Source organism: Chiloscyllium plagiosum, chromosome 19, assembly GCF_004010195.1.
Source record: "Chiloscyllium plagiosum isolate BGI_BamShark_2017 chromosome 19, ASM401019v2, whole genome shotgun sequence".
NCBI lineage: Eukaryota > Metazoa > Chordata > Chondrichthyes > Orectolobiformes > Hemiscylliidae > Chiloscyllium > Chiloscyllium plagiosum.
In genome coordinates this window covers 2,611,570-2,627,209 of record NC_057728.1, presented here as the reverse complement: position 1 = coordinate 2,627,209, position 15,640 = coordinate 2,611,570, and the positions used below count along the sequence as shown (strand labels likewise).

General features: G+C 42.2%; 1 protein-coding gene across 2 annotated transcripts in view; it reads left to right on the top strand.

The window, feature by feature from the left end:
• Window positions 1–15,640, top strand: part of creb3l2 (cAMP responsive element binding protein 3-like 2) — a 92,083-nt gene that overhangs the window by 48,720 nt on the left and 27,723 nt on the right. For both annotated transcript variants that reach the window (XM_043708944.1, XM_043708945.1), the window contains one exon: window positions 12,583–12,670. In XM_043708944.1, the coding sequence (XP_043564879.1) occupies window positions 12,583–12,670 (88 nt within the window). The remainder of the gene's footprint in view (window positions 1–12,582; window positions 12,671–15,640) is intronic.

Below are 15,640 nucleotides of genomic sequence, written 5' to 3'. Positions count from 1 at the left end.
GACATGTTTTCCCACGCACAAAGCCATGTTGACTATCTCGATTCAGTCCTTGCCTTTCCAAATACATGTACATCCTGTCCCTCAGGATTCCCTCCAACAACTTGCCCACCACCGAGGTCAGGCTCACTGGTCTATAGTTCCCTGGCTTGTCTTTACCGCCCTTCTTAAACAGTAGCACCACGTTTGCCGACCTCCAGTCTTCCAGCACCTCACCTGTGACTATCGATGATACAAATATCTGAGCAAGAGATCCAGCAATCACTCCTCTAGCTTCCCACAGAGTTCTCGGGTACACCTGATCAGGTCCTGGGGATTTATCCACCTTTAACCATTTCAAGGCATCCAGCACTTCCTCCTCTGTAATCTGGACATTTTGCAAGATGTCACCATCTATTTCCCTACAGTTTTCCATATCCTTTTCCACAGTAAATACTGATGCAAAATACTCATTTAGTATCTCCCCCATGAGCATCACTTTCTGGGACAGAACTTATTGTCCATCCCTAGTTGCCCTTCAGAAGTTGGTGGTGAGCTGCTTTGTTGAACTCCAAGTGCTATTGGTTGACAACGGTGCCCTGTAGGAAAACATTCCAGGATTTTGAGCCAGTGACGTCAGGAAGATGAGTGGCTTGGAAAGGAACTTGAAGTAGTGGTGTTCCCATGAATTCTTCACAGGTTTGGAAGGTGCTCTCTGAGGATATTTGAATTTTGGTGATGTTTCAGATTTTTCAGCTGGCAGTGCATAAAATTGATTTACAGAATATTTACATTGTTTAATTATTTAAAGATTCTGTGAGACCATCACATTTAATTTTAGCAAGGCGCTCTGCATGAGAGAGGCAGCGAGAATAGTAACTGTTGATTGCTCATCTATTATAAGTTGTGTTTTGACCATAAGATGTAGAAGCAGCAGTAGGCTATTCACCCTACTGAGTCTGTTGTGCCATTCAATGAGATCATCAATGATTTGATAACCCCCTACTCTATTTGCTTGCCTTTTCGCTGTAACCCTTGATTTCCATTATTGATTAAAGATCCGTTTGTCTCAGTCTTGAATATACTTAGCAATTAACCTTCTACAACCCTCCGAATTTGACAGGTTTACTACCCTGTGAGAGAAGAAATTTCTCATATATCTTAACTGAGCAACCCCTTACTTGGAGTTTAAGTTGTCTGGTCTGAGAAACTCCCACAAGGGGAAGCAGTTTATATGCATCTTCAGTATCGAGTCCTCTTAGAATCTTGTATGTATCAATAACCTCTCCTCACTCTTCTAAACTTCCAGTGAATACAAATTCAATGTCTCGTCATAAGACTGTTGCTCTTCCCTCCTGCCCCCCCCCCCCCACTCCCTCACAGACGTTCACGCACATACACTTTGTCGCACTCTCTCTCGTGCTGTCACTCTCTCTCATAATTTTAGATGAACTGCACTTGAGGGTTGAAATCTTTGTAACAAATGTTATGTTCTTTAGGAGATATCCCTCACATGTAGTGTAGTTGGTGACTCCTGGTTGTCGTGTCACCCCACCCCCCAAACCTGGAGAGCACATTACTGTTCAGAAGCTAATTATAATATGGTTCTGGAATCATTCAACTTTTTTCCTCACTGGTGTCAAAATTTGAGACGGGCACAAGACATTTTTAAAGTTATGATATTTTTTGACCAAACACTAATGTCTGTCGTTGAGCACAGACTTGAAAGGGTAACCGAGCTTGGTGTAAGCAAGGGCATAAACAGCTCCGTTTAAGGTGTTCATGAGTTTAAACCGAGTAGAATGTGAGAGATCAACCAGGAATGTGTTGGACTAGTCAAACCAAGAGACATAAATGAGGAAGCAGGAGACAACAGCTTTGCTTCACTTTGAGGTCGCCACTGATGATGTTACCTAGCCAGGTAATGAAACATCTGGATATCAAACCTACACCCTAGACATAAATGAGGCTTCAACAGTGAAATTGGCTGGTGTGCTGGAGGTTGGGTTTCTTATCCAGCTGAAAATAAGCAGTTACCGAGGTGGCATATAAAGAAGGAACCTTGTATTGTTCTAGAAACAGTTATTCCTTTCTTGCCTTTCCTATTTTATCAGGTAGGATATAAATAGTTGAAATCCCTGTCATTTCAAGGTCTTTTTCGGAGCTTTCTTGTCTACAGTAATATCTTTCTGTCCTCTCCAGCTGTCTAGTAAATCTATTAAAATCAATAATTATCCTCTTTTCATTTAACTATCCTTGACCTCAAGGTACAATCTATGCTGTAAAGCACTTATATTAATTTCTATTAGTGTAATGCTCTCTCTTACATTGCTGCTCCAACTACTTTCCTGTGTTTTTTTTCCTTCTATAAGTAAATTCTGAGGGTTTGATCTGTCAAAGTCCTGATTTAGCCATCTATTTTCCATTCCTGTTGTATTACATTTATCCTTCAGGATTATATTTCCCATTCTACACACTTGCTTTATATATAACTATAGATTTATATCTCATCCTCTATCTTATGATGGTGACTGATCTACCAATTTTAACTCTCTACTCCAGCAAAGGGATCATCCACCCAAAATATTCTCCTCTGAAGCTACTTCACTTTGTCAAAGGCTTGAAATCAGGAAGGGAGCTGTGACAGACTTGAACAAATTGGCAGAGAGACAAAGGAGATATTAGTAGTTTTAGAAGGTTTAAAAGTGGATAAATTCCAAGGCCGAAAAGAGGTCTATACCACGCTGCTCTTGGAGTCAAGGGTGGAGATTGTAGGGCTCTGACATTAATTTTAAAATCCTGTTTGGCCAGAGAAGGGGTGTCACAGAACTGGAAGATATCTAATGTGCCATTCATTACTCAAGAAGTGTGGTCGGGATAAATTAGAAAACTGTAGGCCAGTGAACCCAACATGGAAAAAAATTCCGAAGGACAGAATATCTCTAATTGGAGAGGCAAAGATTAACCAAGAATAGTCAGCATGGCTTTCTAAAGAGGAGATCATTTCTAACAAATTTGATTGGTCTTTTTTGAGGAGGTGCCTAGTGTACATATGAGGGTGATACAGTTGCTGTAGTCTAAGTGAACTTCGGTCAAGCTTTCTACCAAGTTTCGAATGACAGACTTGTTAACAAGCTCAGACCCCATGGAATCCAGATCAGTTTGGTAAATTTGAATCCAAACTTGGCGTTGTGGCAGGAAGCAGAGGGTGGTGGCCGCAGGCTGCTTTTTTTTTTTGACTATAGGCCTGTGACCAGTTACCTACCACAGGGTTCAGTGCTGGGTCCCTTGTTCTTTGTTGTGTACATAAATGATCTAGACATGAATATAGGACGTATGAGTAGTACATTTGCAGATGACACAAATATTGTGTGGTCATTAGCAGGAGAAAAGAATTATGATACAAGATAGAATTTGGTTAGTCAGATGGGCTGAACGGCGACAAATGGAATTTAATCCTGAAAAGAGAGGTGTTACATGTTATGGGCATTGACAGGACAACGACATGCACATTGAATGAAGAACCGTACAAAATACAGAGGATCAGAGGGGCCTTGCTCTGCTTCTCCATAGATTCTTGAAATGTTGGTGTCACTGGTAGTCCAGCATTTATTGGCCATCCCTAATTGCCCAGAAAGTGGTTAAGCATCAACTGTGTTGTTGCAGGCCTGGAGTCACTTTAATGCCAGACTGGGTAAGGATGACAGATTTTCTTCGCTAGATAACATTAGTGAATCAGATTTTGTTTTACAATAATTGACAGTTTACAGTGCTTTTTTTTAAGCTTAGCCTTTTTATTGATTTGGAAGATTTTCAATAACGGAAGATGGAGAATGTGGGGAAATAAATAGTGACATCTTGGAAAAAATGACCAGGTTATAGAGGAGCTGTTGCTGGACATCTTAAAATGCATGAAGTTGGATAAACTCCCAGGACCTGAATCAGGTGTACCCTAGAACTCTGTGGGAAGCTAGTGAAGTGATTGCTGGGCCCCTTGCTGAGATATTTATATCATCGATAGTCACAGACGAAGTGTCGGAAGACTGGAGGTTGCCTAGCATGCTGCCACTATCTAAGAAGGATGGTAAGGAAAAGCCAGGCAACTATAGACCGGTGAGCCTGACATCAGTGGTAGGAAAATTGTTGGAGGGAATCCTGAGGAACAGGATTTACATGTATTTGGAAAGGCGAGGACTGATTAAAGAATAGTCAATATGGCTTGGTGCGTGGGGAATCATGTCTTACGAACTTGATTGAGTTTTTTTGAAGAAGTAACAAAGAGGATTGATGAGGTTAGAGTGGTGGACATGATCTATACAGTAAGGCGTTCAACAAGGTTCCGCATGGAAGACTGGTTAGCAAGGTTAGATCACATGGAAGACAGAGAGAACTAGCCATTTGGATACAGAACTGGCTCAAAGCTGGAAGACTGAGGGTGGTGGTGGAGGAGGGTTGCTTTTCAGACTGGAGGCCTGTGACCAGTGGAGTGCACCAAGGATCAGTGCTGCAATAAGTAGTGGATGCAAAGAGGGTTGCCTCAGAGTACAGCAGGATCTTGATCAGGAGACAGTAAGGACAACTTTTCCTGGAAGCCAGTCAATAGATGTGAAGCTGGAAAAGTACAGCAGATCAGACAGCATCCGAGGAGCAAAAAAGTCAACACTTAAGACCAAAACCCTTCATCAGGACTAGGGAGGGAAGCCCAGACATAAATAGAGAGGGGGAGGGTGGGGCTGGGGATAGAGTAGTTGGGATGCTGATAGGTAGATGCAGATAGGGGGGTTATTGTGATTGGTCAGTGGGGAAGGTTGGAGCAGATAGGTGAGTAGGAAGATGGACAGGACAGGGAGACGAGGAACAAGGGTGGGACTAGACATGAGATAAGGCTAAGGATGGAGGGATTTTGAAGCTGGTTAAGTCAATATTGAGGCCATTGGGTTGTAAGCTCCCCAAGTTAAACATCAGGTGGTGTTCCTTCAGTTTATGTTTGGCCTCACTCTGACAGTGGGAGAGGCCAAGGATGGATATGTCGCCAAAGAGTGGGAGGTGGAGTGGATGGCAACCAGGCGATCATGGAAAAGCGCAGCAAGGACAAATCCTCTTACAAGCATGCCTTCCTTGAAGAAGCTCTCTTCCTCCTCTGCTGCCTAACCTGCTGTGCTTTTCCAGCAACACATTTTCAGCTCTGATCTCCAGCATCTGCAGTCCTCACTTTCTCCAACCAGGAGATCATGCAGAGCACAGATGCTCGGCAAATCAGTCCCTGAGTCTCTCCGATATAGAGGGGATCACATCAGGAGCAATGGATACAGTAGGTCAGTTTGGACAAAGTGCAGGTGAATCTCTACCGGATCTGGAAGGATTGCGTGGGGTCTTGGAGGGAGGTGTCGGGGCAGGTGTTGCATGTCTAGCGGTTGCAGGGAAAGGTACCGGGTGTGGTGGAGACATTAGCGGGGAGCATAGAGTTGGCGAGGGAGTCGTGGAGTGAACGGTCCCTGCGGAAAGCAGACGAGCTAGGGAAGGAAATAAATTTTTGGTGGTGAGGTCTGATTGTAGGCAGCGTAAATGTCAGCGAATGATGTGTTGGATTCAAAGGTTGGTGGGATGGTACGTGACGACCAAGAGGACTCTATCCTTATTGTTGTTGGGGGGAGGGGGTTTGAGGGTAGAAGTGCGGGAAATGGGGCAGATGCGGTTGAGGGCATCCTTAATTACTGAGGAGGGGAAACTAAAATAGGAGGATATCTGGGATGTCCTGGAGTAGAATGCTGGAAGCAGATGTGGCAGAGGCGGAGTCATTGAGAGTATGGGATAGCATCTTTTGCAGGAAGGTGAGTGAGAGCAGGTGTAGTCGAGGTAGTGGGTTTGAAATGGATGTGGCGGGTGAATCGGTTTCCAGAGATTGAGACGGAGAGGTAAGTGTTGGAAATGGTCCAGGCGAGTAGGCCACTTTTGATCAGATGGGCCAGGAGTGGCAGACAGAGTTTAATTTGGATAAATGTGGGGTGCTGCATTTTGGAAAGACAAATCAGGGCAGGACTTATACACTTATTGGTAAGGTCCTGGGGAATATTGCAGAGCAAGGTTCATAGTTACTTGAAAGTGGAGTCTCTGGTAGGATAGTGAAGAAGGTGAGTGCATTGAGTATAGGAGTTAGGGGGTTATATTGTGACTGTACAGGACTTTGGTTAGGCCATTTTTGGGATACTGTGTTCAATTCTGGTCTCCCTGCTATAGGAAGGATGTTATGAAATTTGAGAGGGTTCAGAAAAGATTTACAAGGATGTTGCGTGGTTTGAGCTATAGGGAGAGGCTGAGTAGACTGGGACTGTTTTCCCTGGAGTATTGGAGGCTGTGGGGTGCCTTTACAGAGATTTATAAAATCATAAAGGGCATGGATAGGATAAGTAGACAAGATCTTTTCCCTGGGGTTGGGCGAGTCTGAAAATACAGTGCACAGATTTAAGGTGAGAAGGGAAAAATTTAAAAGGGACTAAGGGACAACTTTTTCATGCAGAGGGTGGAGTGTTTATGGAATGAGCTGCCAGAGGAAGTGTTGGAGGCTGGTACATTTAAAAGGCATCTGGATGGGTACATGAATAAGAAGGGTTTAGAGGGATATGGGCCAAGTGCTGGCAAATGGGACTGGATTTATTTAGGTTATCTGGTCGGCATGGACGAGTTGGACTGAAGGATCTGTTTGCGTGCTGTACATCTCTATGGTTCTAAATTTCACCGTTCACCATGGGGGATTTGACCCCATGTCCCCAAGACATTAGCCTCTGGTTCAGGATTGATTCAGTGACTTTACCACTGAGGCACTACTCCATCTCTGGATAAGAAGGCATGTGGGATACATGTCTTTGTTAGGCAAGGCACTGAGGTTGCAATGGAACTGTATATAAGAGTAGTTAGGTCACAGCTGGAGTACTGTGGACAGTTCTGTTTGTTTCCAGAGGAAGGATGTCATGTATTAGAAAAGATTCACCAGGATGTGGCCTGGACTGGAGTGGTTTGACTACAAAGTCGATACTGGATTAGTGGTGCTGGAAGAGCACAGCAGTTCAGGCAGCATCCAAGGAGCAGCAAAATCTATGGTTGTTTTCCTTTGCACATCTCAATCAGATCCACCCCTCAGCCTTTTTTGCTCAAAGTTCTGAGGGGCATAGATAGGCTAAATGGGGATAACTTTTCTCCACATGGTAGCGAAGTCAGTAACCACGTATAGTTTGAAGGTAAGGAGCAGGACTTTTGATGTGGGAACCCTCAAAGCATTTAAGAACTACAACACTAATGAACACATGAAATGCTATTGATATAAGGACATGGGCCAAGTGCTGGAAAATGGATTAGACTGGATGGAAGTTTGATGACTGCTGCAGACAGTGGGATCAGAGCTTCTTTCCGTGCTGTAAAAAACTCATGTTTAACCTTCTAATGTTATCAACATTCAGAATACCCGAAATTTTCTCCAGTTAAGCTGATTACCACTCTCAGCTTTCTCTTGGAATTGAAATGCAACTTTAAAATCCCCTGCTAGGCTACACTTCTACAAATAACATGTTTCCCTTATTTTGAGAGTCATTGAACCATGGTTAATACTGTGATTTTACTACTGACTAGCGTGAGGAGGCAGGTATGGAACCCGTGCTGTCTGTTATTCTGAACCACACACTAGTCATCTAGCCAACCGAGCTAACTGCCTATTTACTCTCTCAATACTATTCAGAGTTTTGAACACCTCGATTATATCGCTCTTAACCTTCTCTACTTTTCAGTATGACAAGCCCAGCTTCTCCCCTCTCTCCACAGAATTGAAATCCTTCTCTCAGGTACTATTCTAGTAAATCTTCTCCATATCGGTGCCAGCATTTATGTGCAAGTACTGCTTGGTTTCTAAATTCTAACTTCCTTAAATGTTTGTGTGAAAACTGAATATTTTTCAGGCCAAATGTCAGGGAGCTGACTTTTACATGGGTCATATTTTTGAGGCATTGACAGTATGATTTGGGCCTAAAAAATTACTCAATTCAGTAAAATAAAAGCAAAAACACAAAAGAATACACCTGATAAATATATCCTGGTAATATGATTGAAATTTACATACAGTCTCAGGGAGAGACGTGTGGGTCCAAGACTACTATTTTGATGAGTTTTGAGGAAGATTGTACCTCAGGTTCTGGATTTAGGTTTGTTCGCTGAGCTGGAAGGTTTATTTTCAAACACTTCGTCACCATACTAGTTAGCATCTTTAGTGAGCCTCTGGACAAAGCACTGCTGATGATTCTTACTTTCTTTTCATATGTTTGGGTTTCCTTGGGTTGGTGATGTCATTTCCTATGGTGATGGCATTTCCTGTTCTTTTTCTCAGGGGGTGGTAGATGGGGTCTAACTCGATGTGTTTGTTGATAGAGTTCCGGTTGGAATGCCATGCTTTAGGAATTCTCGTGCACGTCTCTGTTTGGCTTATCCTAGGATGGATGTGTTGTCCCAGTCGAAGTGGTGTCCTTCCTCATCTGTATGTAAGGATACTAGTGAGAGAGGGTCATGTTGTTTTGTGCCTAGTTGATGTTGATGTTCATGTATCCTGGTGGCTAGTTTTCTGCCTGTTTGTCCAACGACTGTCGGACTACTCAGACTCCTTGGCATCATGGTAGCCCACAAACCCCCTAAAACAGCAGCTAATGAACTTGAAAGATCCTATACAGAAAACAAGCAAAATTGAACTCATTTACAAAATACCGTTCAAGGACTGTAACAAACACTACTGTAACATCAGTGCTTCACTGGAAGCTCACTGATGATGTTACCTACTATGGTGATGAAACATCTGAAAACTAATCTTCCAGCTCAGCGAGCTAACTTACATCCAGCATTCAAAGCAGTACGGTGAAGGTTTATTTGATTTATCTGGAATGAGTGGATTGCTTTCCGCAACAAGGCTAGACCAGTATCCTGTGAAGATTAGAGTCCGAGGTGACTTCATTGAAACATGTAAGATCCTGAGGGTACTTGACTGGGTAGATATAGAAAGGAGATTTCCTGTGGTGGGAGAATAAAGAACTACAGGTCAGATTTAAAAATAGGGAGATGCTCATTTAAAACAAATGATTTCTTTTCTTTCAGACAGTTCAGTGCCTTTGGAATTTGCTTCCTCCAAAAAAGGGAGTGGCTACAGATTCTTGATTACTAAAGGGATGGAAAATTATCAGAGATATGCAGAAAAATAGAATTAAAGTTAAAATGCAATCAGCTATGATCTTGTTGAATGGCAGATCAGGCTTGAAGGGCCGAGTGGCCTATTCTTGTTCCTTGTTCGTGTGTTCCCAACAAAATATAAATATCATAATGAATTAATTTCTCATTGAAATCTTTCAAGATCACTCTGACCACTATCTGAATTGTTAAACAATCCACTCCATTAGCCTGGTAATATAACATCACCGCATGGATTTTCCTCATCTTTATCATTGGTTGCATCTTTAGATAACTTTAGCATCACCATTCTACACCATCCTTAATTCTAATAAACACATATTTGATATTTCACATTATAACAGCGATCCTTTAACAATATTGGGATCTAGTTCAATCCATGTACCTGTGGCCTTAATCGTATTAGACAATCAATCCAGAGGCCCGGGAAGGTGCTGGGAATCCCGATTCCAACCCTGCCGTCATCAAATGGTGGAACTCGAATTCAATAGAAATGTGGGGTGTAATGTCTAATGATGACAATTGTTGCTTTTAAATCTAGGTTGTTAATGTCCTTTGGGGAAGGAAACTGCCAGCCTTACCTGGTCTGACTTATATGGGACTCCAGGCCCACAACAATGTCGTTGACTCTTAATTGCATTCTGGGGCAATTAAGGATGGGCAGTGATGCCCATGACCAATGAATGAATCGCTTTTCTTAAAAAAAAAGACATTTGATGGTGCTCTCCCATTTCCATCTTTAGTGAATGTTTTCTTGCCTTCCAATATCCAATGTTTCCACATCCTTTTAGATACTGCCTTTTATACACCTTTTATATACACAGAGTCAATGAAGGGTGCTGCCGGAAAAAGCACAGCAGGCCACGCAGCATCAGAGGAGCAGGGGAGTCGACATTTCAAGTTGGAACCTTTCACCCGACCTGAAACATTGACTCCCGTACTCCTCTGACGCTGCTTGAGCTGCTGTGCTTTTTCCAGCTCCACATGTTACCAACTCTGAGTTTCCAGCATCTGTAGTCTTAATTATCTCCTATTTATATATACTGTCAAGAGGCTGAATAACATTTGAGACTGCCAGGGATTGCTGCCACTTTGTTGGTTGACCTTGCACCACAGACTGCACAATTGACAAGGTCGGATTCGTACATACCCCTTATGAGCAAACCTTTTTCTTCATTCGTGGTCTTTAGTCCATTTCTCACGATCATCTTCATCCATCCATCTTTCTCAGGATCATGACTGGCAGCACCTTTTCTGATATTTTCTTTGGGAGACTTTTATGTTTGACTATCACTAACAGGTTTAGGTTTATACCAACTGTCATACAAGGAATGATTGTGAACTGTTTTCTCATAGACCATCATGTTTGCACTGGCATTGGTAACAGCCTTGTTTGCTGGGTCATTGATGTTTCATCCCTCAGCCAATCAATCACATTTGTTTTCTAAGCTTTGTATGACTGAACAGTGGAATTTATCAATGAGATCAGGTCGCAGATGCTGTGACTTTCAGTCTTCTGATTACATCTTTTTGAGTATCTTTTGCTGGTTCTGACCTGAAGCTGAGCTAGAATTCCAAAAGACCATCTTTTTTCCCACTTCTCTGAGGACACAGTCTGATGCGTATGACACTCGTTAAGCAATTCCGCCACTTATTTCTCCAATTTAAGTTATTTCTCAAAGGCATTTGGTACCTATAGTCTTGTGATTGTCTAGGAGATTGTCACTGGAATTGGCAGGGGGAAATCTAAAGGTTCCCGCAAGTTGCTTTAAAATTAATGAACAAAGTTAATTACCAGTGTTTTGGACCAGACCAGACTCCCTCAAAATATGTTAAGAAGGTAGCCTAGACCCTAAACCTTTGCTTATTTTAAAGGAAACTGTCAGGTGTTATGTTCCAGATGCAGTTTGATTGTTCAAAACTACTTGACGTTAAACAAAACACAGTTTATTCAAACACTATAGTTAAAATACAACAAAAGAGAGAGCAACTGGAATAACTTAACTCTATTGAAAAACTTAACACAGCAATCGCTATAGTAACTATTACTAATCAACTGTTCCAACGTACTAACATCCCATAAACACATTTGGCAAAAGGCAAATTCAGAACAGATTGTCACCTATACAACTCCCGTACAAGTCAGCGAACCCTACGCTTGTGGCTGTACCGGAGAGAGGGAAATAATTGCTTCTACCTCTTCAAGACTCCAACAGCAAATGCTGAAAGGTACACTAAAGATCCTGGTTCTATGGGCTGGAGCTTGACCACACTCATTCAGGCTGCTTATATTGTTCTAAATTGTTTAGAAAACACCCTAGGCGACACAAGTTATTTATCTTCTTATAGATTGTTTGGCATCCATCCCCCAATCTCTCTCTGAAAGAAATCGGGATAAAACACACTTCTTAAAGCCACAGTGTAGTCACACCAGTAAGTAATTAATAATTACAATGCAGATTGATCCCTGAAAACCTAAGGTTGACTTTTACATGAGTGAGACAAAGAAAGTATATTCCTGTACGCTAAAAACTGATTTTCTTGTACCTGAATCTATAGCATTATATGGTATTTGTAGGTTTCTCAACTGAGATCTCCTCTTCACTCCGTCAGAGAGTCATTAAGTCATAGTGATGTACAGCACGGAAACAGACCCTTCGATCCAACCCGTCCATGCAGACCAGATATCCCAACCCAATCTAGACCCACCTGCCAGCACCTGGCCCGTATCCCTCCAAACCCTTCCTATTCATATTCCATCCAGGTGCCTTTTAAATCTTGCAATTATACTAGCCTCTACCACTTCCTCTGGCAGCTCATTCCATACACCCACTAGCCTCTGAGTGAAAAAGTTGCCCTTGGGTCTCTTTTATATCTTTCCCCTCTCCCCTAAACCTATGCCCTCTTGTTCTGGATTCCCCCACCCCAAGGAAAAGACTTTGTCTATTTATCCTATCCATGCCCCTCATGAGTTTATAAACCTCTATAAGGTCATCCCTCAGCCTCTGACTCTCCAGAGAAAACAGCTCGAGCCTATTCAAACTCTCCCTATAGCTCAAATCCTCCTCCCCTGGCAACATCCTTGTAAATCGTTTCTGAACCCTTTCAAGTTTCACAACATCTTTCCGATAGGAAGGAGACCAGAATTGCACGCAATGTTCCAACAGTGGCCTAACCCATGTCTTGTACAGCGGCAACATGACCTCCCAACTCCTGTACTCAATACTCTGACCAATAAAAGAAACCATACTAAATGCCTTCTTCATGATTTCATGCACATTTTCCAATAGCTTTAACGATGTCTGAATTTCTGTTCACTGGAGACTGAGAGTTTCTTTTATACTGTGCTTTTTGTGATCAATATTTCACGCTGTTCATGTGTTCTTTCAGACTAAAACGTGCACATCGAAGGTTGTTCCAAAGATCAAACTGGAACCTCATGAGGTGGATCAATTCCTCAATCTGGCTCCAAAAGAAGGTGAGATGCATAATTAATAAACTGAGGCATTGTTCCATGCCCTTTGAACTGTAGCACATACTCAAGTTGTGCTGAGTGATTAGTCAATTAATTCTTCAAGGGAAATCATTCGGACAGTGGAACTTAAAGTTAAATTTGATCAAGTATAATCTGGAATACTGCACATTGACTGAAGAAAGTACTATACAAAGAATCTTAACGCTACATATTCAAGGTGTATAATAATGATGTGTAGGGACACGAAGCTGTTGCACCAGGGTTTTGCAAAATAAAAATTGGAGGAATGCAAGCCAATCAACTTAGTTTCCTCCATTCGCAATGTGTAAAATGTGTCTTAGTCTCTGTGGATGTCATTTTTCTCCTAATGAAGATAACTATCAGCAAACCAAGAAGAATAAAGTCTGTTAAAAAAAATCCCTGACAAGTGAGATAATCTCAGAATCTAAATATAAACTTGCAGATTTGAATCAGTTGCATTGCAAGCTACTGCTGTCTGTGGACATCAGAGTCATACAGCTATACAACATGGAAACAGACCCTAAGGTCAAACTCATCCATGTTGACCAGATATCCTAACCTAATCTAGTCCCATTTGTTAGCACTTGGACCATATCCCTCTAACCCCTTCCTATTCATATACCCATCCAGATGCCTTTTAAATGTTTTAATTTTACCAGCCTCCACCACTTCCTCTGGCAGCTCATTCCATACAGCCACTGCCCTCTGTGAGAAAGTTGCCCCTTAGGACCCTTGTAAATTTTTCCCCTCTCACCCAAAACCTATTGCCTCTAATTCTGAGCTCCCCTGCCCAGGGAAAAGGCTTTGTCTAATTACCCTATCCACGCCACTCATTATTTTATAAACCTCTATAAGGTCGCCCTTCAGTCTCTGACGTCCAGGGAAATAGCCACAGTCTATTCAGCCTCTCCCTATAGTTCAAATCCTCCAATCCTGGCAACATCCTTGTAAATCTTTTCTAAACCCTTTCAAGTTTCACAACATCCTTCCAATGGGAGGGAGACCAGAATTACAGACAATATTCCAAAAGTAGCCTAACTAGTGTCCTGTACAACTGCAACATGACCTCCAAATTCCTATACTCGATGCTCTGTCGAATAAAGGAAAGCATACCAAATGCCGCCTTCACTATCCTATCTAATTGCAACTCCACTTTCAAGGAACTGTGAACCTGCACTCCATCTTACCACTAAGTGTATAATCTGCTCTGATTTGCCTTTCCAAAATGCAGTGCCTCACATTTACCTAAATTAAACTCCACCTTTCCTCAGTCCGTTGGTCCATCTGATCACATCAAGACAAATTCAGGCTTGTTTGTGATTGCTACATGTGAAAGCAGTCTGGCCACAGTCATGGATAAGGATCACAAATGCGTGGTGACCAATCAGCCAAGATGTAGGAGAGTGATGGATGCTTACTGACTTAGACTATAGTTGCTTGAGCCTTGAGGAAGGGAACAGAACAAAAAAAATAGATATTTAAATAAAATCAGGAAACCAAAATGACCAGAGATCTCCTGTGTTCATTGTGTATTAACTATCTTTACTTGCAGTTGGTGGGGTTCTGGAAAAGTTGACTCCCCAGAGCCTGTCCACCATGTACAATCAATGAGTGTGGTGGAATCCTTTCCACTTGCTTAGATGAGTGCAGCTTTAATGACGGTCAGTAAGTTCAATACTGTCCAGAACATTGCTGCCTAATTGATTGGCACTCTATCCGTCACCTTAAACATTCACTCCCCCCGCTGTGAATGCAGTGGTAGCATTGCAACAACTCACTCAGGTTCCACCTAGAAAAACCAGACCAGCAGATGAGTGGAAAGACCACAATCTACATGTTTTCCTCCAAGCCAGGTGCAGTTCTGACTTGGAGATATATTACTGTTCCCTCACTGACACTGGGTCAAAATCCTGGATGTCCCTTTCTCGCAGCACTGTGGGTGGACCAACATCTGGCTGAAATTGTTAAAGAACACAGCTCAACGCTACCACCTCAAGGACAATGATGGAGGGACAGTAATTATTAGTCTAGCTACCGACACCCACATTCCATTTTTTTTATTAGTTCATACGACAGTCTCCATGAATGTGGATCTTTTATCTTTGCTGTAAATCTTCAAGGTAATGTACATTTTAAGTACAGGTTATCTGACATTCCTAACTCCCCCTCATATTACTATTGGGCATGTGATGGATTATGTACGTGATCCACACTCAGTGTGTACCTAAAATATTATGCAAAAAAATTCACTCAGTTGACTTACGACATTTTGATGATCTCTCTGCATTTATTGGGAATGGAAAACTTGTTTCTTTCAGTTTTTTACAAGCCACGTTTCCAGTTCTATATGACGGTTGACCACGATGACTGCACTTTCAGTTCTCCTTCATGACTTTATATCCTTCATTTCATCATCAACCATGTTTTCCAGCAGAGTACATGCATCTTATAATGCTCTGTGCAAGAATTTTCTTTTACTCCATCGTGAAACTCTCTTCCTATGCTCTTTGTTGTAAGGTTTGTTGTTCACGTCTCCTGCACATCTGAAGAGCGTACGAGAGAGAACTTGATTTTTTTAAAACTTGGGATGGCATGACTGTGTGAATTTTTGATTCTGCCCCTCACTGTGTTCCTGCTATCAACAATAGGACTTTATACTGTGGGGTTCTGCTTTTCACTGAGGCATCCCAATAAATAGGAAAAGCAAGACCATCCAATCATTTTTTTTTGTACATCTTGTTACAGAGAGTTTAGGTTGAGAAAAACTGTATTTTGCTCTTGCATACCCTACCCGCCCCCTCTCCTTTTCCCTCTCTTCGTCTCCAAATCTCCCTCAGCTCCAGTCTCTCACTCTTGCTAGCGCTTTTGCGTTTGCGTTTGCGCTCGCGCTCTCTCTCCCCTCTCTCTCTCTCTCTCTCTCTCTCTCTCTCTCTCTCTGTCTCTCTGTCTCTC